Here is a 22,725-nt window from a genome sequence, read left to right as displayed (position 1 = left end):
GTGGCTCAGTTCAACGACAGGGATGTCCCGCGACACTTCGTGCTCCCGTTCAGAGGGCGATGAAGCGCGATGAAGGTGCCACCCCTCTATGATCGACGCGCGGTTGCCCATTGTGCCCGAGAACAAGATGCAACGTCGAACCGGACTTCATCTTGTTTCCGGTCTTGGCATATCTCTTCTTTGTTCGCTCCTCTTCAGATAGTCCCGACTTTTTTCATCAATTCACCACAATCACCCATTCTGGAGAGCTTGCACAATTCGTTTCTCTTCGCCCGCTCCTAGTCTTCCTAGACCGGACGACATCGTCACCCAATCGATCTACATATTTAAAGCCAACGCCCACATCCCGGAGATTCCGGCACAACCACGACAGTATGGCCCCAACGGTCATCCACCTATTGGCTCGACAGTTTGAGAATTGCACATTCACTGAGGATGGCTATCTCGATGAGGATAGCTGCTACGTACCGTTTTGGAGTACTAGGGTGCGTCCCGGATATGGCGCTTTGGGAAAAGACATAGAAAGTTAACTTCGTTACAGACAGGGACCATCGTCAAGTGGTCGCTATTCCTCGGCATAATAGTAATAACCGGGCTTTACCTTCTGGTTGGCTATGTGCACGCTCAGAAAAGAATAAAGAAGGGCCTCCCACCCCTAGGATATCACCGAGTAGGTATCGCCTCCAGGTCCCGCTTGGTTCAGCTAAACTAACACCAACCTAGTTCCTTGTCTCCCGCGCTGCACTCGCCCGAGTTGACCCTCGCTATCGGCCTGCCCAACCGGGGGCCGTCTACATACCCACTACCGCTGAGCGGAACTACTACGACATGCATGCCATGCCCCCGCCTGTATACGATCCTAATGCGCCGCGACCCCCCATGTACGAACCTCCAGTAGGCTCAGCCAAGATCGAACCCAATCAACAGCAGCATGGTGCCCCACGAAGCCAATCACCAAGCGAAGAGCGCTTTGAGTATGGGCCGCCGCCTGGCTCACCACCGATGCCAGGTCCGTCACAAGGGACATATGCGCCACCTCCAGGGCCTCCGCCGAGTACCGCCCGACCCTAGGGGATGAGAAACACCCATCCTTTCCGAGACTGAAGGATAAGGGCTTCGTAACCGAAACAGGGTCTCCCCAGGGTAGAGAGGGGTGAAGTGGCTAATAATAATCCCTTAGCTAGGAGCAAGGGGCGGTTTGGGATTCGAGGTAACGGCGTTGGGGTCGGGATGGTACCAATATCTGCATTGCTTTACATTTACAACACGGACGACCTAAACACGGTTTAATAGTCCTAGAAAGGAATAGAATAACATCAACTCCTTAAACCAATACGTAAAGCCCGGCCATAACACCACGCTAAAAGCAACCGAGCCCAAAGTGCGCCAACGGCGCATGTGTATCATCCAAATCATCCCAGCACAACCCCCCTTTCCCAGCCTTTCATTAATCAAGTTCCATCGCATCCGGGTCGTCCTCTTCCAACCCCGGCAACAACTCAGTATCCATGGGCACCCCTCCTCCCACCAACGACGACGACGGTGAGGATGGCATCACTTCCGGCACCACCACGCCCGGAGCATCCCTCTGCTCCTTCTCCGCCCGCTGCCTCTCCCGCGCCCGCTCGCGGGCCTCAATAATAGCCTTGCGAACGCTGTCCTGCTCCTCGGGGACCGTGAGGGAGCTCGGCAACCGGTACAGCACCAGCTCCTTGCCAGCGCCGCCGCCGCCGCTACCGGGTCGCGGGTCCAGCACGTGGCTTGGGATGCGGCTGCTACGCAGGTGCTTCTCGATGTCCGGGAGGAAGACCAGCTTGCTCTCGTGGTCGCTGTCGTTGTCCGAGGAGGAGAGCTCGTCGTCGAGGTTGTAGATGTACACTTTGTGCTTGGTGTCGTCGAGCTGCATCTGGGTGTCGTCGTCGGTGGGGGGTTTTCGGGAGTGGTGTTTCTTGGGGATGGTGGTGGTGATGGGTTGGGAGGACTGGGAAATGGGGTTCTCAACTGGGACGTAGAGCTTTTGGCCGGATTGTTCTGGCGCCGTGTTAACTGGCTGGTGGGGTTGAGGTGGGATGGATGGGGATCGCTGTGATAGGACGGGCCGCCGCATACCGAGATTCAACAAACTCAGCCGTTTGGAAAGGCGCTCATTGTTCTCGGGGGCCGCTTCGGCCTTGCGTTTGCGTGGTGGATGCAATGGTAATTGTTGTGATGAGAAAGGACCTTTGTTGAGGTGCTGGTGTTGTTGGTGGTGGAATTGGTCAATCCCGACTCCGTCCATCTTCAGGGGGTCCTCCTGCAGGGTTCCCTATCGCCAGCAACTCGATCTTTTTTCCCTCTCTTTGCCACTCCTCGCCGTCTACTCTCTTGAGCCCAATTGCTCGCACTAACGGGCTGCCAGCTGCAAGAGGGCTAAAAACACTATGGATGTTGTCCAATCAACTCAGAATCGGAATATTGGGTCGAGATAACGGAACGGCCGATATCGCGAGAGGAGAAGGGCGCGATGTTGGGTGCGTTGCGCTTAGAGAAGAGGTCGTGGTTGAGCCGGTCTAGAAGCTTGGGTGGCACCGGCTGCTATCGGCCGCCTTTTGAGACTTTGAGTCATGGCTCGCGAAGCTTCCACCACAAAACCCGCCCTGCCCCGCAGTCTTGTTCTATAATCGAGAACTTTCGAGCAGCCACCACCTTCCCAAACCACAACACTGTGCGCCATTACTCCGCGTTGATCAACCTGCATCCCCGGGTCGTGTCAGCACTCAGAAACGGCTATCGATTTTACTCTCGATCCTCAACGCTGCTGACCATGGCCGAAGTCGAGTGGACAGGGCCCCGCGTCCGCAAGACGTTCCTGGATTATTTTGCAGAGAGGGGCCATTCCATCGGTAAGGCGCTATAGCAACAACACCAGCACCCCGCCACAGAATTTGCATCTTCTTGTTGTTCGCACCGCAGTTCGTGTGGAAACACACAATGCCTGTTTTTGGAACTTTACCATCTCACCATCCTTGCGAGAATATGCGCCTTGCCAAAAGCATACACGCCTTCGAACCTAGCTGACCTGAATGCCCCGCAGTACCCTCGTCCTCGGTCGTCCCTCACAATGACCCCACCTTGCTCTTTACGAATGCGGGCATGAACCAGTTCAAGCCCGTCTTTCTTGGGACAATTGGCAAGACTGAGCCTTTGGCCCAGATAAAGCGCGCGGTAGACACACAGAAGGTGAATTACACGCTCAGACTTTTGTCTAGTTTGGGATCCTGGGCTAACTCTGGTAGTGCATTCGCGCAGGCGGCAAACACAATGATCTCGACGATGTCGGCAAGGACAGCTACCACCATGTTAGTGCTTCCGCCCCATTACTCCATTCGTAGCCTCGCCGGCTAACACACGGTAGACATTCTTTGAGATGTTGGGGAACTGGTCCTTTGGCGATTACTTCAAGAAGGAGGCTATCCAGTGGTCTTGGGAGCTCCTGACAAAGGTCTATGGACTGGATCCGAACCGACTCTACGTCACGTACTTCGAGGGTAACCCTGACATGAACCTTGAGCCGGATCTCGAGGCTAAGCAACTGTGGCTCGATGTCGGCGTCCCCGAGGACCATATTCTACCTGGCGACATGAAGGACAACTTTTGGGAGATGGGCGACCAAGGGCCATGCGGCCCTTGCAGCGAGGTTCACTACGACAAGGTCGGTGGGCGGAACGCTGCGCACCTTGTTAACCAGGATGACCCTCTCGTGGTGGAAGTGTGGAACAACGTCTTCATGCAGTTCGACCGCCAGAAGGACAAGTCACTTATGCCCCTCCCTGCGAAGCACATCGATACCGGCATGGGTTTCGAGCGCCTAGTATCTGCTCTCCAGAACAAGTCGTCCAACTACGCTACGGACATCTTCACCCCGCTCTTCGCGAGGATACAGGAGGTCACTGGCGCTCGGCCATACACGGACAAGTACGGGAAAGACGACGTTGACGGCATCGATACTGCCTACCGTGTCGCCGCCGACCATATCCGCCTTCTTTCGTTCGCCATCGCCGACGGTGCTGCGCCCAACAATATCGGACGCGGCTACGTGGTCAGGCGTGTCCTCCGGAGAGGTGTGCGGTACGCGCGGAAGTATTTCCAGGCCGATATCGGCTCGTTCTTCTCGAGCATTCTGCCGGCGCTGGTCGAGCAGATGGGCGAGCAATTCCCCGAGCTTAAGAAGAAGCAGGAGGATATCAAGGAGATTTTGGACGAGGAAGAGGTGGCCTTTGCGGTCACGCTGGACCGTGGTGAGAAGCAGTTCGAGAAATATGCCGCCTTGGCGGTAAAGTCTGGGGAAAATAAGCTCTCAGGCGCGGATGTGTGGCGTCTGTACGACACTTTTGGCTTCCCCGAGGATCTCACGAAGCTGATGGCTGAGGAGCGTGGGCTCACTATCGACGAAGCCGAAGTCGAAGTTGCCAGGGAAAAGGCGAGGGAAGCGAGCAAAGCCGTGAAGGAGGCCGTCCAAACCTTCCCCAAGCTGAACGTGCACCAAATTGCCGAGCTGGAGAACACCGTCAACCTCCCCCGACCCGATTCTGAGGCCAAGTACAAGAAGGGCGACATCAAAGGCAAGGTACAACTTGTCTTCACTGGCTCCGAGTTCCGCAAAACCAGCAAAGAGCTCCCGCCTAAAACTCCCCTCGGCTTGTTGCTCGATAAGACAAACTTCTACGCCGAGTCCGGCGGCCAGGTTGCGGATACCGGCAGGATTCTTATCGACGGCGTCGCCGAATTCAAGGTTCTCGACGTGCAAGAGTTCGGCGGTTACATCGTGCACAACGGCTACCTCGAGTACGGCGAGCTCACTGCTGGTGACGAGGTGATCTGCGAGTACGATGAGCTGCGGCGCCAGCCTATTCGGAACAACCACACTGGGACACACGTCCTTAACCACGCGCTGCGGGAGGTGCTTGGCGAGGAGGTCAACCAAAAGGGGTCATTGGTAGACCAAGACAAACTGCGCTTCGACTTTAGCCACAAGAGCCAGGTCGGCTTGGAGGAAATCAAGAAAATCGAGGCTATGTCAAATGAGGACATTCAGAGGGATCTCAAGACTTACGCCAAGGACGTCGATCTAAGCCTGGCGCGCGAAATTGAGGGTGTCCGCGCTGTCTTCGGCGAGACATACCCCGACCCAGTGCGCGTTGTATCAGTCGGCGTTGACGTTGATGAGCTTCTCAAGAACCCCAAGAACCCCGAGTGGCGCAAGGTCAGCGTTGAGTTCTGCGGCGGCACCCACGTCGACTCGACGGGTGCCATCAAGGATCTCATCATCGTTGAAGAGAGCGGTATCGCCAAGGGCATCCGGCGAATCGTCGCCTACACGGGCGACGGCGCCCACCAGGCGCAGCGCGACGCGAAGACTTTCGGCGAGAAGCTTGAACACATCCAGGCGCTCGAGTTCGGCCCGCAAAAGGCGGCCGATATCAAGGCGGCAGCCGTCGAGCTGGACGCGCTTACCATCTCGGCGCTGACCAAGGAGGAGCTGCGGCAGCGGTTCGCCAAGATCCAGAAGGAGGTTGTCGACGAGCAGAAGAAGCGCCAGAAGGCCGAGAGCAAGACGGCGCTCGACACTGTCCAGGACCACTTCAAGAAGGACGAAAACAAGGAGGCCAAGTTCTTCGTCGGCCACCTCCCCATCTCGGCCAACTCCAAGGCCCTCGCCGATGTCATGACGTACTACAAGTCCAAGGACAAGACCAAGACCGTCTATGTGTTTGCCGGCAGCAAAGATGATGCGGTTATGCATGGTGTCTATGTTGGCACGGTAAGTTATTACTCTCCAGTCTTGGGTTTACGAAAGAACGCCTCGCTGACATGGCTCGCAGGATCTCTCCTCCAAGGGTGTCACGGCCGAGCAGTGGACGGCCGCCGTCACGGAGGTCATTGGTGGTAAGACAGGCGGCAAGGAGCCCAGCCGGCAGGGCGCCGGTGCTGAGCCGGCCAAGCTTGACGAGGCCGTCGCTCGGGCAGAGCAATGGCTCACGGACAAGATGAAGGAGCTCAACATTTGAGTCGAGGTTATGAGATGTTGGGGTAATGTGATAGTAATGGGTTTGCTATCGTGATTTCAAGCCTATTATATGTGTCGGAAGAGGGCGAAATATCCTAACTTTAGACGGGTGAATGAGTCAAAAAGATTGGAGCAGTCCTAGTTCCTGGGGTCATCGGAATTCCTGTCAAATAGCAGGTCGGGTTTAGACAAAAATGTTCGGGACAGGTTCAGGTGAATGTTTGCCCGACAATCTGGCGGGCCAGCAAGGGTTGTATTCTTACACGACCGTGCAGCTCTCTGTATGTACAGTACCACGGGTTGTTTTTATACAGTAAACATCACACTGGCATTCTTGTACCAAGTCAGGAGCGGGTTCTCGCCGCTCTGCGTCTCGGTCTCCTCGAGGTACGCCCACCTGCGCATGAACTCCTCGTGGGTGAGCACGCGGGTCAGCTTGCCCGTGATGGCCTGGTAGGTGGCCTCGGCGGTGGAAAAGTTGGTGGGGAACATGATGTCGAAGTAGCCCTGGTGCACCTGCCGGTGTGTGTTAGTGCCTGTTCCCCGAGCCGGCCTACGGTGCCTTCCTTAAAAAGTAGAGTAGAGTACGAGAGGGAGGGCGGTGCTTACCATTGGCGTGGAGACGGGTATGGGCCGTCGCTGGAACCGTGTTTGCACAATCGGCGCGTTCAACCCCTTGATCGCCCCCGGCAGCGAGTGGAAATCGCTCGTCAGCAGGCGGTGGGCGGGGAAGTACTGGCCCAGCACGTCAAAGAACTGCATCAGTCGCGTAGGTATGTATTCGGGTGGGCTAAGGTTGGCTGCCAGCGGCTTTTGCGCCGCGAGCCACCGGCCCATGCGCGTGGTCGGGTATGGCACCTTGTACCGCCCCCCCGTGGCCGCGTCCCGGACGCGGACGTACCGGGCGGCGACGGGGTCCAGGTGGGGGGTGTAGAACTCGTAGAAGTCGCCGTTTTCGTCGATCAGAACCATGCCTTGGAGCGGCTTCTGGGTTTCCATATCGTAGCGGAGAATGTCGTGGGCGAAGTTGTCGAAGACTTCGAAGGCGAGGAAGAAGCAGGGCGAGGGAACCGGGTTCGTCCAGTCGAAAATGGACTGGTTGATGATTTCCACCTTGTCGGCGTGGCCCCGGGCGGCAAAGGACTGCTTCAACTGGGAGCTTTGGAGGGTGGCGAGCTGGGTACTGATCTCGATGATCTTGTATTTCGTGCGGTCGTACACGGCGGGGTCGACGTCGCGGATGTGGTCGAGGATGTTGAGCATGAGGGTACCACGGCCGGCACCCATCTCGTAGATGATTAGGTCATGGTAAGGGTAGGTGGTGAGCTTGTAGTTGGCAATGAGGTAGCGTGCGATGGCCTCTCCGTAATAGGGGCGGAACAGCTCGGTGGGTGTGTACCACAGCTGGCGGGTATCGCTTGGTGACACGGCGTCCATGGCGTTCTCAAACTCGACATAGCGGCGGGACAAGAGCGAGTGGAAGTCAAGCTCATCGTATAACGAAGGGAAATCAAAGGGTTCTCCTGGTGTGAAGATGACAACTTGCTTCGAGAAGTAGCCGTAGTTTGGGTTGTATAGACTGTCTAGACACGGCAGAAGATGTGTGTCAGCGCATCCATCCTATCTAATCAATTGGAACAGCTAATCTATTGCTCTCAAACTACTAACCTTCTATGAAGTCCCTCATCAACATTTTGACCCTACGCGGTCTCTCGCTGCGCCCACGTAGGTCCAAGGCGGTCACCATGGGATATCTCTGAAACTCATCCGACATGTCATGTTGAAACATATCAGTCCGCTGCTGCCAGTTTGTTTCGGCTTGGGGCGTTCCTGCGCCTGTCCCACCACGCCCACGACTCGCATAGGAACGTTGCTGGTGGTGGTGTGGTTGCTGCGGGTATCGGAGCTGCTGCTCCTGAAGTCGTTGTCGGCGCACATCTCGGAGCGTTGTTGTAAGCGTTGCCAAATTCCGTCGCGACTGGCAAGCCGGATGGCGCCGAAACAGTTGTCGAAACAACTGGGTGACTATGGGAGAGTCCATGTTCCCGGGGAAGGGGGGGTTCGTTGGCGGGGACCTCAAATGACTCCAGACAAGATTTGAGAAGCTGCTAGCGTTAGCCGCGTCAATTGGGGGTCGACTTTTTTGAGGTGGCCCGAGCTCCCTAGCTGTAGCACGCGAGCTCGCTGGCGGGCATGGCGGGGTCCAGCCCCATAACCCTGAACAACTGAACCCTCTTTAGCAAGGTGCATGATGACATCAAATGCCCAACCCAAGATCGCCTTGAATTTTCATAGGACATAAGGTATTTCTCAGCCCCACTGATATCTGTGTTCATATTTTTATTATTTTCGATATTTTGAGACTCACATACATCTTCTCATCCAGACGGTCTTGGTATTTATTTGGTCCAACGATAACGAGGTACCAAGGAACCACTTACCTGGATTAGTGGGGGGCAAAAAATCATGGACATGAGATCAGAATGTCTCTGAGCGACCACCCTCGAGTCTACGGCACTGCCGCTCTAACGGTGGCCTTTGTTGCCGGTGTATTCATAACCCTGGGGTTCAAGGATCTCTATCCAGAACTAGAGACACGATATGAGCGACAAAAGAGGAGGTCAAGGAGGGGCAGCATTTTATTCGGGCCCGTGAATCTAGAAGATCGTGAGGGGGCCTTCGGGGGGAATTACGATCGCGGCAATGGCATCGTGAATGGCATCGAGGGCACCATTGGCAACACGCCCCTCATCAAACTCCGCAGCCTCTCAGAAGCCACCGGCTGCATCATCCTCGCCAAAGCCGAGTTCCTCAACGGCGCCGGCGGCAGCCCCAAGGACCGAGTGGCCTTGAACATGATCCAAGTCGCCGAGGAACAAGGCCTCCTCACCCCCGGCCGCGGCGACACCATCTACGAGGGCACCGTCGGCAGCACCGGCATCTCCCTAGCCGTGCTGGCCCGCGCCCGCGGCTACAACGCCCACATCTGCATGCCCGACGACATGGCCATCGAAAAGTCCGACCTCCTCCACCACCTCGGCGCAACCGTCGAGCGGGTGCCCGTGGCGCCCATCGCCGACCCCGGCCACTTCGTCAACCTGGCCCGCACCCGGGCCAAGGAGCACACCGCCGCCTCCGACACCCCCTCGCGGGGCTTCTTCGCGGACCAGTTCGAGTCCCTCGCCAACTACACGGCACACATGAAAACCACGGGCCCGGAGATCTACGCGCAGACCGAGGGGCGGCTGGACGCGTTCGTGGCGGGGGCGGGCACGGGGGGCACGATCGCGGGGGTGGCCAAGCACCTCAAGGAGGAGCGGGGGCTGGCGGGGCTGCGGGTGGTGCTGGCGGACCCGCAGGGTAGCGGGCTGTACAACAAGGTGCGGCACGGGGTCATGTACTCGCCGACGGAGCGGGAGGGCACGCGGCGCCGAACGCAGGTCGACACCATGGTGGAAGGGATCGGCATCAACCGCGTGACGGAGAACTTCGAGGCCGGCCGCGGGTTGGTGGATGACGCCGTCAAGGTCACGGATGAGCAGGCCTGCCGCATGGCGCGCTGGTTGGTGGAGCATGATGGTGTGTTTGTGGGTAGCAGCAGCGCGGTGAACTGCGTTGCTGCTGTGGTGACGGCGCTCAAGATGCCTAAGGATAGCCGGGTGGTGACGATTCTGTGTGATTCTGGGTCGAGGCATCTGAGCAAGTTTTGGAAGCACATCGCGGCGATGGGACTAGAGGATGAGACGCGGGAGCAGGACGAGGACTTGCTTGCCGTGCTGGGACTCCAGGATCTCCGGAGGTAACGACCTAGGCAAGTAAGTGGTACTAGCCAAAGGCAGCTCGGACCCCGGTTGTACATACAATTAGATTGATACCCAGAGTGGCCAATATGTTTGCGGTGTTTGACGGAACTGGTATTGGGGCGCCTTTTTGTTCTTGCACCGCGTAATGTCTCGTCATATATGGGTTACAGAACTCTCGTCCTTCGCTGGCCATCATCTAACCCCTATATATAACAAAAAGAAGGATAGGCGCTTTCCAAGATCGGGCATCATATAGCCGCCGTTGGTATTGTGGAGAGCCACCGCAAAATCGTCCTTTCCTTTGACTCCTTAACCGCCTGGATATTCCGTTACCTGGTCACACCTAACGAGAACCGGACCAGAGTAGAGTGACTGGTTGAGAAGCACGTCTCTACATTTACAGGACCAACCCTTCTCAGCGGCCACCCCCGATGGCCCCGTCCCAAAGCTCACCAATATAGCCCTCGTAAAGCAAAAACTCCCCACCATGACTCCCGAAAAGGCTGAACTCAGCTGTGAAATGCGCCCAAGTCAGGAGGACTATCTCAAAGGAGATGAAGATAATAAGGACCCAAAAAGGAAAAAAAGAAAATGAGGAAGCCGGGTTGACCCCGAGGCACGGCGCATCTACTAAGAAAACTAGATTCTCAATGTCAGCACGAGAGGCATAACTCAGACACCATGCATAGGGAGAACTCACCTTCCAGCGGTGGCCGCAGACCGTGCACTCGCAAAAGGTCGTCATCGGTTCATCGGCGGAGCGGGTCTGGGCCTGGCTGTACGAAACCTTCTTTTGCTTGCACTTTCCGCACTGCAGCGAATCACTGATGGACCGCTGGGCCATGGGCACCTGTGCCTTGAGCATGTTCTCGCGCTCGAGGGCGGCGTCCCGCTCGCGCTGGGCGTCCGAGGCGAGCTCCTCGTCCGTCATGACGGCGAACTTGTCTGGCGCGATGTCGCCCCGAAGCACGCGGCGGCCCAGCTCGGGATTGTCCTTGCGCTTGAGGCTCGTCATGAGCCCGCGGATCTTGGTGCGGTACTCGTTGGTGTCCCCGTACGCGGCGTAAGCGGCCGCCTCCACCTCCATTGTGCGCTGCAACACCTCCTCGATCGACTCGGTCGCGCGGTATGCCAGGCCGTTGTACAGCACGCCGATACTACCGTCGCGCACTTTGTTGCCCGTCCGCGAGATGTCCACCTTGTCGGTCCGGAAGTGGCGCTTCTCGGGGTCCCCTTCGTAGGGGGTGCTGTAGGAGGTCGACGGCGGCGCGGGCGAGTCCTTGGGGGTGGGTGACTCGCTCTGCTCTACCTTGCTCTGCTCCAACTTGCGCTTCTTGGACTCTTTGGCCGCGTCCACGTTCTTTCGCCATTTCGAAACGATCTCGCTGGCCAGCCGGGCAATCTCTTTGTTTGCGTTGTGCCGTAGCTTGCCTACTGCGACACCGGCTTTTGTGGACTGTAGGTCGCCATCGTGAGAATCCCTCACCAAAAAGCTGGAAGCTCGGGTTTGGGCAGACTTACACGAAGCTGCTCCTCGGTCGGCGCTTTGGCATTCTTCAATTCCTCCAGCAACGCGATCACGACAGACGGAGGCTCGGCGGCGGCGGCGGCCTTATTCAACGTCTTGACCCTCTTGCTCAGTACTTGGTCATCCATTTTGGATTTCGGATATAGGATCTGCTATTTTTGGGGGGTGGTTTCCGTTCCCGGATTCGGCGGTAGCGGTTCAAAGCGAACGGCGGCAACTCGAAGAACAGCTCGCTGTCGGTGTGTCTGGAGGGCCGAGTTGCAAGACTAGATGGTCGGATTTAGCGTAATGTGACTTCGGGCAGAGAATGTCGGGATGTGTTGGTTAGATGCGATAAGTGTGGTGTCGGTTGAAAGTTGAAGGTGCTGCTATGGCTAGAAAAGTGGACGACGTGGAATGCAAAGCAACTTTCCCGAATTGGCGAACAAAAAGATCCCTGTTTTGGCGATTCTCGCGTGCCCCACCTCCCCCGGAGCCTCATCTTGCCTTCCCTGGTTGTGGGGCATTTTTTGTCCCAGGTTTATCCGCTCGGCAGGGAAGACTCGGACCTAGCACTTAGCTCCAGGGCTCACTGACGACTTGACTCGGACTTCATGGCCACAAATTTACGACCTACCGATAGCATTAGACGATGGAATGCCTTCAGGCTGGGTTAGTAGGTAGTGTACTAGCATGTAGAGTCCGCTGGGAGGGAGAGGCGCGGTCCTTGCTTCTCATCTTGGCAAATGACTAGCGAAAGAACGCCATCAACTAAGAACAGTGGAAGGCAGGGTGTTTGATACTAAACATTATGATTATTATCAAGTATTTCAGTGATCCTTCAATTCAAGTTCTGAGGTCCATTTATTGAATCAGTGTGCTCTCCAAACACACACTCGCACCACACAAAACACACACATATGATACTCACACAACACACTCACTCACACAGCACATTCACTCACACAACATACTCACTCACACAATACTCTCGTTACAAAAACACACTTATTGCGTAACTACTTACAGTCCTACAACTGTCGTGGCGCACTTGCTAGTTAGAGAACCGCCGACTCGGTCACGGCAATCGAAGCAGCACTTAGGAGCTCGAAAATAATATTTATATATTAGGGTCGAATACATAATCTACCTGCATAGAAGCCCTTCCACCGTTCCCAGCGCGCCGTCCTCTTCAGAGGTTTCAGATTCTGGTGGTTATGAATAGCAACTGTGGCCATCTTCTACAAGGTGACGAAGGCAGCCCGTTGTTTTATCACAACTCAAAGTATACCATGGACAAGGGACAAGTTAAATTGAGAGGCAGAGACATGATTTCAGCATCTTAATATTATGTCACAAGTGTATGAGAGAGTTGGTTTTAAATTTAAGTTTAAATTTATTTTTGTCATCAATCATTAACTCTAAGTCTATCATCCAATTCTTTCAATGCCAACGCCATGTCCAAACGCCAACGCCATGTTCAAACGCCAACGCCATGTCCAAACCAACCAAATCCATCATATAATATGTTTAACGCTTTAGATGTTATATCTTGGATGCTTTTCTGGTAACACAAATGTCACTTTCTTTTTAATTGGCTTTGCCACCACGGTAATCCCCTCCTTGGGCCGTAACACCAATCTCCACATCTTCCAGTCCTCCGGGTCGGGAGTCGAGTAATCCCGCGTAAACTCGAAGCGGCTGAGCAGAACGCACAGCAAGACCTTCATCTCGATCTCGGCAAACTTGCGGCCGAGGCAGCCACGTGGACCCTGCAGGAAGGTCATGAACGCGTTGGGGGTGGCTGTGGCTTGTGGGTGGTTCCATCGATCCGGGTCGAAGGAGTCGGCGTCCTTGCCCCAGAACCATTCCATGCGGTTGATGGCGTTGGCAAGCATGTACACCACGGTGCCGGCGGGCACCTTGTAGCCCTCGATGACGTCGTCCCGGAGCGACTCGCGCACCGTCATGGGGATGGGCGGGATGTAGCGCAGCGACTCGCGGCACACGTTGTCCAGGTAGGGGAGGCGGTCCGGGTCGCCCAGCACTGTGGTCGGGTCGCGGCGATGGCGCGCGCTGAAGAGGAGGGGCATGTGATACCGGATCTCCTCCCGCAGCCGGTCCTGCACTTTCGGGTAGATGGAGAGGAGGTGGATGGTCCAGGCGGTGCCCGTGGCCGTGGTGTCGTGGCCGGCGGCGAGGAAGGTCATGACTTGGTCGCGCATGGCTATGAATGAGAGACCGGCCTCACCCTTGTCTTTGAGCTTGAGGTTCTCTTGGGCGATGAGGGCGAGCACGTCCTTGGCATAGGGGTTCTGCTCGGCGTCCTCGAGCTTCTCGTGGAGAATGTTGGTCGCCTCGTGGACAATGATGCTGCGGGCCAGCTCCATATCGCGGTTCATCTGGGCCGGGATGTGCTTCGAGCTGGGGAAAAAGGCTTGGATGCCGTGCAAGACCCGGGAAGCCAAATCGAAGTTGAACACCAACCTGTACGCGTGGCGGATGGCAAGGGTGGGATTGGCAAGCGAGTTGATGTCGTAGCCGAAGCCTGCCTCGCCGATGATGTCGAGTGTGCACCGGTTGAACCATTCCAGGACTTCGAAACTGGTTGAAGTCTCACCGGAATCTTGCAACTTGGTCTCCTGGAGGTCAACCATTTGGAAAGCTTTATCCCAGAAGATGGGAATGAAGCTGCGGATAGCGGTGATGGAAAATCCCGGGTTGAGTGCCTTGCGCTGAGAGGTGTGGTCGTCGCCTTCGGCCAGGAGAACGCCGTCTCCGAGGATACGCTGCATCCAGAGCTTGGCACGAAGGGGCTTGGGGAAGTTATAGGGGTTCTTAACTGTCAAGTGACGGATGGACAGGTCGTCGGCGACCGACAGTCTCTCGCAGCCAAAGGGGAAGAAGTAACGGATGATGCCGCCGTGTTGCCTGTGCCAGCGACGTTGGGGCAGACCACACTCTTCGAATATTATGGGAACGAGCTGGCCCCAGAGAGGGAAGCCCCCGACTGTTGGAACATGGCGCAACTGGGAGAAGTAGATGGGGAAGAGCCATCCCCTATAGACAAACCAGTAGAGGGTGATAATAAGGACGGCCAGTCCAGGTGTCGCTGTATAGAGGGGGAAGTCCATCTTCCTCGTGCAGTAGAAAGAAGTTGCCGCGGCAAACGCTAGGACGGGGACCGGGGTGTTGATGGCGATCTTGGGCATGGTGATCTTGGGCATGGTGATCTTGGGCATGGTGATCTTGGGCATATTGTAGTGGCCGCCGATGGCACGGGAAAGACCTGAGTAGTGTATGGTGTCTATAGTAAGAAGTAATGAAGTTTTTGGCGTTGGTTGCACGAGGGAAGAATCCGTCCTAGAGAAGAAGTAAAAGTGGCTGGTGTTGAGTGGTCTTCTTGAAGAGTGATGTTTCTGAGGAGTGGGAAGAAACGGGAGAAAGGAGGGGGAGGGCAGAGTATTTAAAGAACGAAACTCGGAGGACCGTGCTAAATCTGATTGTGCAGGCACACAAGGCATACACTTATCTATCTCACACATAGGCGATAAGACCTGAGCGTAGACCGGCGATGACGCTCAGGCCCTGTGAACGGTGGTCACATGGCCATGATCTGCATGTTACCTAGGTAGGTAGGCAGATATGTTAGGAGTTGCCTAGAGGTAAGAGGAGTCGTTGTAGAGAATGAGCAGCAGCACGGTCCCCCAAGGTTCATCATTTAAGCACCATCACCCATCTACGCTCAGGCCTTATCGCCTATGTGTGAGATAGATAAGTGTATGCCTACCTACCTACCTAGGTAGTCAAGGCGTTGTTGTATGCCCAATATTGGAAAATCAGTAGTAGCACGGTCCCCTGCCACCATTGCCGCCGCCGTTGTTCCCCATGTCGCCCGATACAGAGCCTTCTCTTTTTCAAACAAATGATGGATTTGATTTTAGATAGGTCATTCCAGCCTAAAAAGAAAAGAGCACATAGGTCCAAGCAAGTGAGAAAAATGTCGTGCACCCGTACCACCCGCCCAGTCACTCGGAGCCTATCTTGATGTCAGAGGGCGACTCGTCTCGATCCATGGACGATACTCGTATTTCTCAAACGCAGTTGATTTCTTTTTTTAAAAATAAAAAGTAAAAAAGGTCTTATGTTGTCATGGTTACTCTAGTTTATCAATCAAGATATTCATGAATCACAGCAAGATCACGGAGATATTGTGTAGCGCAGTATGAAATTCATGGTTATTTTGTAATTATTAATTTAACATAGGTAGGTAGGTAAGTACCACCTAATACCTAAGAATACTACCTAGAAGGTTACTCTATCACATCATCAAATTCAAACATTACCAACGCTGGCCCTTTTACCTGGACAGTGGCAGCTTGAAGGGTGCCGAGATCGAAAAGGAAACCTCCATCGACCTTTTTCCTTCACGTCCTTGACCCGTGACATCCCAACCGCCATTCCCCATTTAGCCAGATCGATCTTTTTACCACCCTTTCCATTCACAATTGTGACTGGGTTGCAAACACTTATTCCTTGGCAAATTATCTGGATGCCACCCGAGTCGGTGTGGTGAACATCAAGCCCTCCAGCGCCGCCTTCAGCTTCCGTGTTCGCCATCGTCATCTTGTCGCCAAACATGTCGTCGTAATTCACCACGACGGGTCCGGTGGCTGGGTCGGTAGCTCTGTCATTTCTTCGGCTCCCCGGGAAGCTTAATCCTAAATCCAATCCCACTCCTCCATCACCGTCGGGGTCAGCGGTTTTGTCAGGTCGCAGGTTGCTTCGGAATCCCAGCCCCATATCTACTCGCAATCCCTCGACGGCTTCCGGGGTGGGGAATCGCAGTCCATTGGTGACGGCCAGGTCGGGGGCCCGAAATCCATCGACGGCGCTTGAGGCGGGGGATTGTAGTCCATTGACGACGGCAAGAACAGGGGCCTGCAATCCATCGGACTTGACGCCCGGGTGGAGGGGGGCTCGCAGTCTATCGAGGTCTACCGGGGCTGTCGGGAGGAGGATGCTGTCCTCTCCTTGATCCTGTCCAACAGCAACCAGCGCTGAATTTGGGATTCCATAGACACTCTTGTCCCCTCCGCATGTGAGATGGCGGGGGCAGCCTGGCTCCCCTGAGAGGCGGATAGGTTCTCGTGGGTGAGTATCCTCTCCTTGATTCTGCCCAACAACAACAACCAGCGCTGGTGCTGAATTTGGGATTCCATGGACACTCTTGTCCCCTCCGTATGTAAGATGGCGGGGGCAGCCTGACTCTCCTGAGAGGCGAATAGGTTCTCGTGGGTGAGTGCTGGCAATCCAGGTGCAGCCGGTACCTGGGGGTTTGGCGGGCGCTGCGAGACAAAAGGGGTAAAGGACGCCGATGGCTGTCCAGAATTTGAATAAGGGCGCCATTCTTTGCTTTGGCCTTCAGTCTGAGGTGTCTGGCCTTTGTCAGTAATGACATGTAATGAGTTGGGCTTCTGGGCCTTGGGCGGCTTGGAAGGATCAGGGCGTTGGGGAGCCATTTTAGGTAGGTGTAGGTAGGTGTCTGGAGAAAAAAGAAAAGAGAAGGAGTGGCGGGAGGTAGGACACTCTTTCCTGTCGGGGAGGGATACGAGTGAAGAGGATGTGAAGAGGAAGGTTGGAACTCGGGGGGGAGGCAGAGAATATAAGGACAGGCTTCCAGAGGTCATAGCGCTGGGTGATTAGGATTGAGCAGTGGCGAACTGTGTTGCCTTGTATGCCTATTGCCTAGAGCGTTATCCAGAATATTCTAAACACATTTAGGTGATATGGAGCCTGTTAGTGTACGCTCAGGCACTCTCACGGACTTATGTCAGTCATATGATGCCTCAAATTTGATACTACCTGACATGATGTCTGAGCGCTTCACGTGCAACGAGGGCAATCTAGGTAAATCAGCCCTCTCCACGCCTTCTCTGACGCCGCCTATAAATACCCCCCCCTTCCCCCTTCCCCATCATCGCCGCCGTCACTCTTTCCACTGCCGCTGCGATTCCCAGATACGCTAACGCTACCATGGACAACACCGTCACCTCCACCGCGACCGCTTTTGAGCGCCTCGCCATCACCGTCCCCGGGGGCGATGTTACTGCTCCCGGCCCCCCTCCCTCCGAACCGCCTCGCGCCATGGCACCACCCACTGCCACTCCCCCCATGGCCATCCAAGCGACTGCCGCCCCCGCCGATGGTCGTCACAAGGCCAAACGCCCCCGGAAGAACTCTCGGCGGCGCAGGAATGTCAAGCGCTTCCACTCCCGTCGCGCGCGCGGCATACACCCTCTCCGGGCCCAGATGACCGGCCTCCCCCCTCTCACCCCTCCCGCGCGCGACTGGCGTGAGGACCGCGACAAGGCCATCGACAAGGCCCGTGATGCCGCTGCCCGCCGCCGCCAGAAGGGCCAGCAGGACAAAGCCAGACGGAAGAGGGCTGCCACGGCCGTGGCCGACATCCTGGGTCGTCTGTTTGACGGCCAGGACCCTCCACTCGACAATAAGTGGGAGGTGTACCTGGCCGCCAACTCGTCGGCGGGCGGCTGCTATAGACAAGTGTAAACATAGATGTTCACTTTCTATAGTAATTTAATAATACACATCGGTACAGGTTTTTAGTCCGACTGGGAAACCAGGACGGTTTTCCTGTACAACTAGCTAGATAGTTGGACCGGCGAGCCCAAGGGCATAGCGGTGTAGGAATAATAATAATTTAATAATACATAATTTTTAATAGTATCTCTTGACTTGCTTTCTTTGAAAGTAAAATACAGAGGTAATAGGTGTATATCATAAGTGAGACTTGGATATAAGTCATTATATATTCTTACCTACGTTAGTTCCTAACTGTATATATTAAGCCTTAAAATGGAGGGTGCCAAGTACATGTAGCGGTTGCGACTCACAGAATTGATGATGCCGAGGGCTACTAATTTCTTTATCACCCCTACCACGGCAAGGACGAGGCACCGTCCACGACGATGAGCCGACTTAGCCGAGTAGGAGGCCCGAATTAGTGGTGTTAACCGTCAGTTATAATCTTCCTACCGCCGCCTATATTGCCTTGACTGCGGCTGGTAGGTATTTAGGGAGTGTAAAAGTATAGGGGTTTGGTATTCTGGTGCATGGTACTAGAGCTTGGTTCTAGGGAATGGTTTGTCATGTCATTTGTACCTTGGGTACAGCTGGTAGGTACCTAGTAATACCCCAATAAATGAGTATAGCTCTTTCAATGATCCCACCTTGAAGCGAGTAATGTAACGGTATATACCTAGTAGTAATACATCGCACCACCCTATACAAAAAGGAATTGTTATTGCCTGGCAGGTAGAAGGGTAAAAAAAAGAACTGGGAAATGGCGGCAAGGGTATTGGTAGCAAACATGAAGGCAACAAGACCACGTACGAGACCAAGCAGCTTTACACAAAATGGACCTTTTTACCAAACAATGGAGGTTATTCTTCTCCCCATAATCTCGATCTACTATCATCGACCGCCCACCATAGATCAGCAAATTGTTCAAGATCTTACCGACCGTAAGTTACTTCCTTCCATACTAACCTCAATACCTGGGAAGATAGGTAGTTGACGCTGCTGCTAACAATGATATTTGGGTGCCCTTAGCATTCTGCGCGAGGATCCACGCAGCGACGAATCCCCCCGTCTCCGACAACGATTCTTCGCAATCACTCATAATGCGCACCACGGCAAATGGCGCGTTGGACCTTCGCGTCGGTAGCAACCTTGCTCCGGAGCTTCTCGAGCAGGCTCTAGCGGCAGTCCACTCTCTTACTACGGTTCATATCCTCGAGGCTAAGTCAAGAGCGATCCGTAACACTGTGGTTCCGGTTATGGCCATATCCCTCTCCACTTTCTATATCCCCCTCTACGTTTTGTAACCCCCTTCGCCTTTTCTGCCTGTCTTCGCTTTCTGTATCCCCGCACTGCAGCGTGTGCTCGTCCTCGTTATTTGTGTGCGCTGCGTGAAGTACAGGGACGAAAGAATGCTGTCGATCTGATTTTAGTAGCGACAATGGTACTTCAGATGAAGTTACAAAGAAAAGGAACTAGCGTGATGGGGCAGGTATTGCTACCTGCAGCTTCTGCAGGCCCTCCTGGCCTTTGCTAGTCTACGACCACGACCACCCATACCCCAAGCCAGGAAATTCCTGGCATACAGAAAAAGGCAAAACAACAAGATAGTAAAGAGAGGGGAGGCAGCGCCCCCAACCACGGCAACAAACAACGCGGGTCTAAATCTCGCTTAGGTCGGCGGCTCCCAGCTCCTCGTGACACACGATTGTTTGCCTCTATACGGCGGAATCCTAAAAGTTGATCGATATATGTTTGGTACGGCCGAGAGCTTCCATCTCGAAATTCTTTTGGAGAGGAGGATATGGAGGATAACGAGGATGATGAGATGGAGGGCAGTCAGTTGGATGGGAAAATTCGAGCACAACTCCCTTTTATCCCATCTATGATCTAGTACAACAAGTTCTGGTGGTAACGCACTGGATTCCCCATACAAGTAACAATACATCGTGAATGCGCAAACCCAACACCATCACTTTTTGCTGGGGAACGCCAGGTGGTATGTGTCGAGCTGTTCCTTGGTGATCCGCCCAGGGCTCTTGACCGTGAGATCCTCGCCCTTCATCGACTTGGGAAAAGCGATGACGTCGCGGACTGAGTCCGTGTAGGTGAGCACCGCGACAAGACGGTCAAACCCGAGGGCGAAGCCTGCGTGGGGAGGACAGCCCGCACGGAGAGCCTCGAGCAGATGGGAGAACTGAGCCACGCCGGCGTCGGTCATTTTGAGAATTTCCCTCATGATGTACTCCTGCATCTTGGCCACATGAATACGTCGGCTGCCGCCACCTAGCTCGACGCCGTTGACGACCAGATCGTAGTGGTCACCCCTCGCCTTCAAGGGATTTGTTGCTAATAATTCGACGTCTTCGTTCGTTAACGGTGCCGTAAAGGGGTGATGGGTGGCCGAGAAGCCAGCATGGCCGCCCTGGCCCGGGTCTGTCTCGTTGTCTGGCGTGAACATGGGGAAGTTGTTGACCCAAAGGAACTGAAAACTGAGATCCCGGGGAAGCAAGCCTTTGGAGACAGCCGTTTGATAAACAAGAGACCTGAATGTGCCCAAGGCGGTCGAGCCTCCTTGGAATGGCTCGTCTTTGCGGGCTTGGAAGACCAGTACATCGCCGTCTTCAAAATCGGCGAGGCCAGGCACCCCACTGCTTTCCAAAGCACCCGCGCCCTCAAAGCCCAGAGGAGAAAGGCCGCGGAGTGGTTTCGACGAGTCGACGATGAGTGCGACCGGCGCACCATCCGGATTTTGGCTAAGGGCTGGGGGAAGCGCCTTCATCAACTCGTCAACGAAGCTCGGCGTAGGAATTTGATCTTCTCCAACAGAATCAGGCCGGAACCTGAAGGCTTCTACGACTGGGTTTTCGAGGTGGGTGATCATGGACACAAATGATGGCGGCAGAATGTGGTCGACACGGTTCAGCTGTCATTGTTAGCCTGCGTTTGGTTGGGGGACTAGATGTGGACGTACCTCGAACGGGATCCGCAAGTCCGGTTTGTCAATGCCAAACCTTGTCATAGCCTCTTCGTACGATATACGAGGAAATGGTGGCATCAAGTAACGTGAGCCTGTGGCAGAATCCTTTTGAGCTACTGTCTTCTGCAAGCTTATTAGGATGGGTATTCTGAACTTGAGGGCGAATGAGCATACTAGACTCTTTTTCGGCGCGAGATACACCTCTTCGCCGGTATCCACGACGGAGAAGTCCGAGTTCAGGGAGACGGCCAGGTCTGAGACGATGGACTCAACCGTCCGCATGACATCCTCACCCGTAGCAAACGACATCTCCAGATCCAGCTGCGCCGAGTTAGCCCACCGCTTTGCGGTTACAGTCATGGGAGCGGTGCTGTCATGCCTGTGTGAACTCGGGTTGCCTGTCCGCCCGTAGATCTTCGTCTCGAAAGCAACGAGCAAATTGGTAATATCCCCGGATGCCGCTGGCCATGAGCATCTGCTTGTACTGCTGGGGGCTCTGTGGCAGAGCATACGCCAAACCGGGGCGCCTAGTCGGGACCAAGAATTCTCTCGCCCCTTCCGGCGTGGACTTGAACAACACGGGCGTTTCGACTTCAGTGAAGGCGAGGTCGTTGAGAGACTTCCTCAGTTGGAATGCTATTTGCGGGCGGACAAGTAACCGAGTACGCAGGGCGTCGGAAAACCGGATCTGCAGATGGCGCGACGAGGGCGGGAATTGGACGCCCTTGGAAACGATGATATCCTTAGGGAAGACGTTCAAGGGTTGGATGCTCGTCAGATCAAGATCAATGCGGAAGACCTGGTCTGGAAAACTGCCCGGTCTTGATGATCCCGTCAGTGATTGTGTCTCGCCATCGGCCTTGGGCGTATCCAAAAGGGTGTCGTCGGGTTGTGTGTTGGTGTGGAGCTGGGCAACGGTGCCTGTCACGGAGACTGGGCTGTGAAGGGGGATACTCCTGAGGTCTTGGTTCACGGCGTGGGCTGGACTGTTCTGTTCTTGGAAGCTGGAAGTGATCTGGATAGCGGGACCATTATCGATCTGAATGTCTGCAAAGGCTAGTTTTGAGGATTTTATCCGTTTCCTGAAGAGGAAGCCGTGGACAGTGACGGTTTGTCCCTCCTTGAAGTCCTCTGCCCCAGACGGTTCCGGGAATTCATCTTGAGGAAGTCGTCAGCAACGACAAGTATCATCTTGTGAGACAAGGAAGGGCATACTGTATCTAGCCCATTCTTCCCGTAGTTGCTGGCCGACTGCCTTTCGATCGGGGTCCACATTTTTGGTGAGTTGAGAATGAGTAGCAGAAGTAGTATTTTGTGTAAGATGCCTGAAGGTTTGTGATCTGTTGATGCAAACAAATTGTGGGCCGGGAAGGCTCCTCAAACATCTAAAATTACGTTGTGAGAGACTTCGGATACCTCTTACCGGCACCTGGATCATCGCCATTATTTTCGAGTCCAACTCGGGTTTGAGATTTGCTCACATTGGGCGGTCATCATCCAACGACTCAAAAAACACGTGAACTCGCGATGAGAATGGAAGCTTGTTCGATGAATCCCTGTTGATCGATCAAAAAAGTCCACTTTAACTCGGCCAATGTTTGGCCCGAGCAAACTCAAAGTGGGTCCGCCGCTCCAAACAGCGACCCCTCAAAAATAATTTGCACCCAGAAAGTTTTTGAACTTTTTTCTTTTCTTCTTCATCCCTTCCATTCAAAACAAAGTGAGTGCTACCACGCCAGCCGACGAATCGACATGAGAATTTCAAGCTAACAACTGCCTAGATGAT

General features: G+C 54.7%; 8 protein-coding genes across 8 annotated transcripts; 3 read left to right on the top strand and 5 right to left on the bottom strand.

The window, feature by feature from the left end:
- The first annotated feature begins 128 nt into the window (after positions 1-128).
- On the top strand, positions 129-1,259 carry F5144DRAFT_34716 (uncharacterized protein). Its single transcript, XM_066784267.1, has 3 exons — positions 129-485; positions 542-670; positions 724-1,259. The coding sequence occupies exons 1-3, from the start codon at positions 375-377 to the stop codon at positions 1,069-1,071; spliced, it is 588 nt and encodes a 195-aa protein (XP_066648403.1). The 5' UTR covers positions 129-374; the 3' UTR covers positions 1,072-1,259.
- On the bottom strand, positions 1,260-2,719 carry F5144DRAFT_34565 (uncharacterized protein). Its single transcript, XM_066784260.1, has one exon. It carries the CDS (start codon positions 2,276-2,278, stop codon positions 1,448-1,450), a length of 831 nt encoding a protein of 276 aa, XP_066648402.1. The 5' UTR covers positions 2,279-2,719; the 3' UTR covers positions 1,260-1,447.
- An 84-nt stretch (positions 2,720-2,803) lies between these two features.
- Positions 2,804-6,047, top strand: F5144DRAFT_479548 (tRNA synthetases class II (A)-domain-containing protein; the record flags this gene model as incomplete). Its single annotated transcript, XM_066785172.1, has 5 exons — positions 2,804-2,882; positions 3,074-3,219; positions 3,276-3,338; positions 3,395-5,800; positions 5,862-6,047. 5 exons carry the CDS (start codon positions 2,804-2,806, stop codon positions 6,045-6,047), a joined length of 2,880 nt encoding a protein of 959 aa, XP_066648401.1.
- A 150-nt stretch (positions 6,048-6,197) lies between these two features.
- On the bottom strand, positions 6,198-8,179 carry F5144DRAFT_34208 (S-adenosyl-L-methionine-dependent methyltransferase). Its single transcript, XM_066784237.1, has 3 exons — positions 7,715-8,179; positions 6,656-7,629; positions 6,198-6,562 (listed from the first exon to the last, which is right to left on the bottom strand). Exons 1-3 carry the CDS (start codon positions 8,085-8,087, stop codon positions 6,353-6,355), a joined length of 1,557 nt encoding a protein of 518 aa, XP_066648400.1. The 5' UTR covers positions 8,088-8,179; the 3' UTR covers positions 6,198-6,352.
- A 107-nt stretch (positions 8,180-8,286) lies between these two features.
- Positions 8,287-9,860, top strand: F5144DRAFT_34172 (tryptophan synthase beta subunit-like PLP-dependent enzyme). Its single transcript, XM_066784234.1, has one exon. It carries the CDS (start codon positions 8,530-8,532, stop codon positions 9,847-9,849), a length of 1,320 nt encoding a protein of 439 aa, XP_066648399.1. The 5' UTR covers positions 8,287-8,529; the 3' UTR covers positions 9,850-9,860.
- Positions 9,861-10,262: 402 nt separating this feature from the next.
- On the bottom strand, positions 10,263-11,603 carry F5144DRAFT_34178 (transcription factor S-II, central domain-containing protein). Its single transcript, XM_066784235.1, has 3 exons — positions 11,371-11,603; positions 10,550-11,305; positions 10,263-10,488 (listed from the first exon to the last, which is right to left on the bottom strand). The coding sequence occupies exons 1-3, from the start codon at positions 11,503-11,505 to the stop codon at positions 10,480-10,482; spliced, it is 900 nt and encodes a 299-aa protein (XP_066648398.1). The 5' UTR covers positions 11,506-11,603; the 3' UTR covers positions 10,263-10,479.
- A 1,157-nt stretch (positions 11,604-12,760) lies between these two features.
- On the bottom strand, positions 12,761-14,580 carry F5144DRAFT_555267 (cytochrome P450). The gene has a single exon (XM_066787895.1). The coding sequence runs from the start codon at positions 14,566-14,568 to the stop codon at positions 12,895-12,897; it is 1,674 nt and encodes a 557-aa protein (XP_066648397.1). The 5' UTR covers positions 14,569-14,580; the 3' UTR covers positions 12,761-12,894.
- Positions 14,581-19,931: 5,351 nt separating this feature from the next.
- F5144DRAFT_479885 (tRNA synthetases class II-domain-containing protein) lies at positions 19,932-22,383 on the bottom strand (the record flags this gene model as incomplete). Its single annotated transcript, XM_066785197.1, is given in 5 exon segments — positions 19,932-20,885; positions 20,934-21,062; positions 21,114-21,309; positions 21,329-22,097; positions 22,155-22,383. The coding sequence occupies 5 exon segments, from the start codon at positions 22,381-22,383 to the stop codon at positions 19,932-19,934; spliced, it is 2,277 nt and encodes a 758-aa protein (XP_066648396.1).
- Positions 22,384-22,725: the final 342 nt, after the last annotated feature.

Source organism: Chaetomium tenue (assembly GCF_020726465.1).
Source record: "Chaetomium tenue strain MPI-SDFR-AT-0079 chromosome Unknown F5144scaffold_1, whole genome shotgun sequence".
In the NCBI taxonomy this organism is placed as follows: domain Eukaryota; kingdom Fungi; phylum Ascomycota; class Sordariomycetes; order Sordariales; family Chaetomiaceae; genus Chaetomium; species Chaetomium tenue.
Note: the sequence above shows the minus strand (reverse complement) of the source record. Positions and strands in the feature narration are given on the sequence as shown.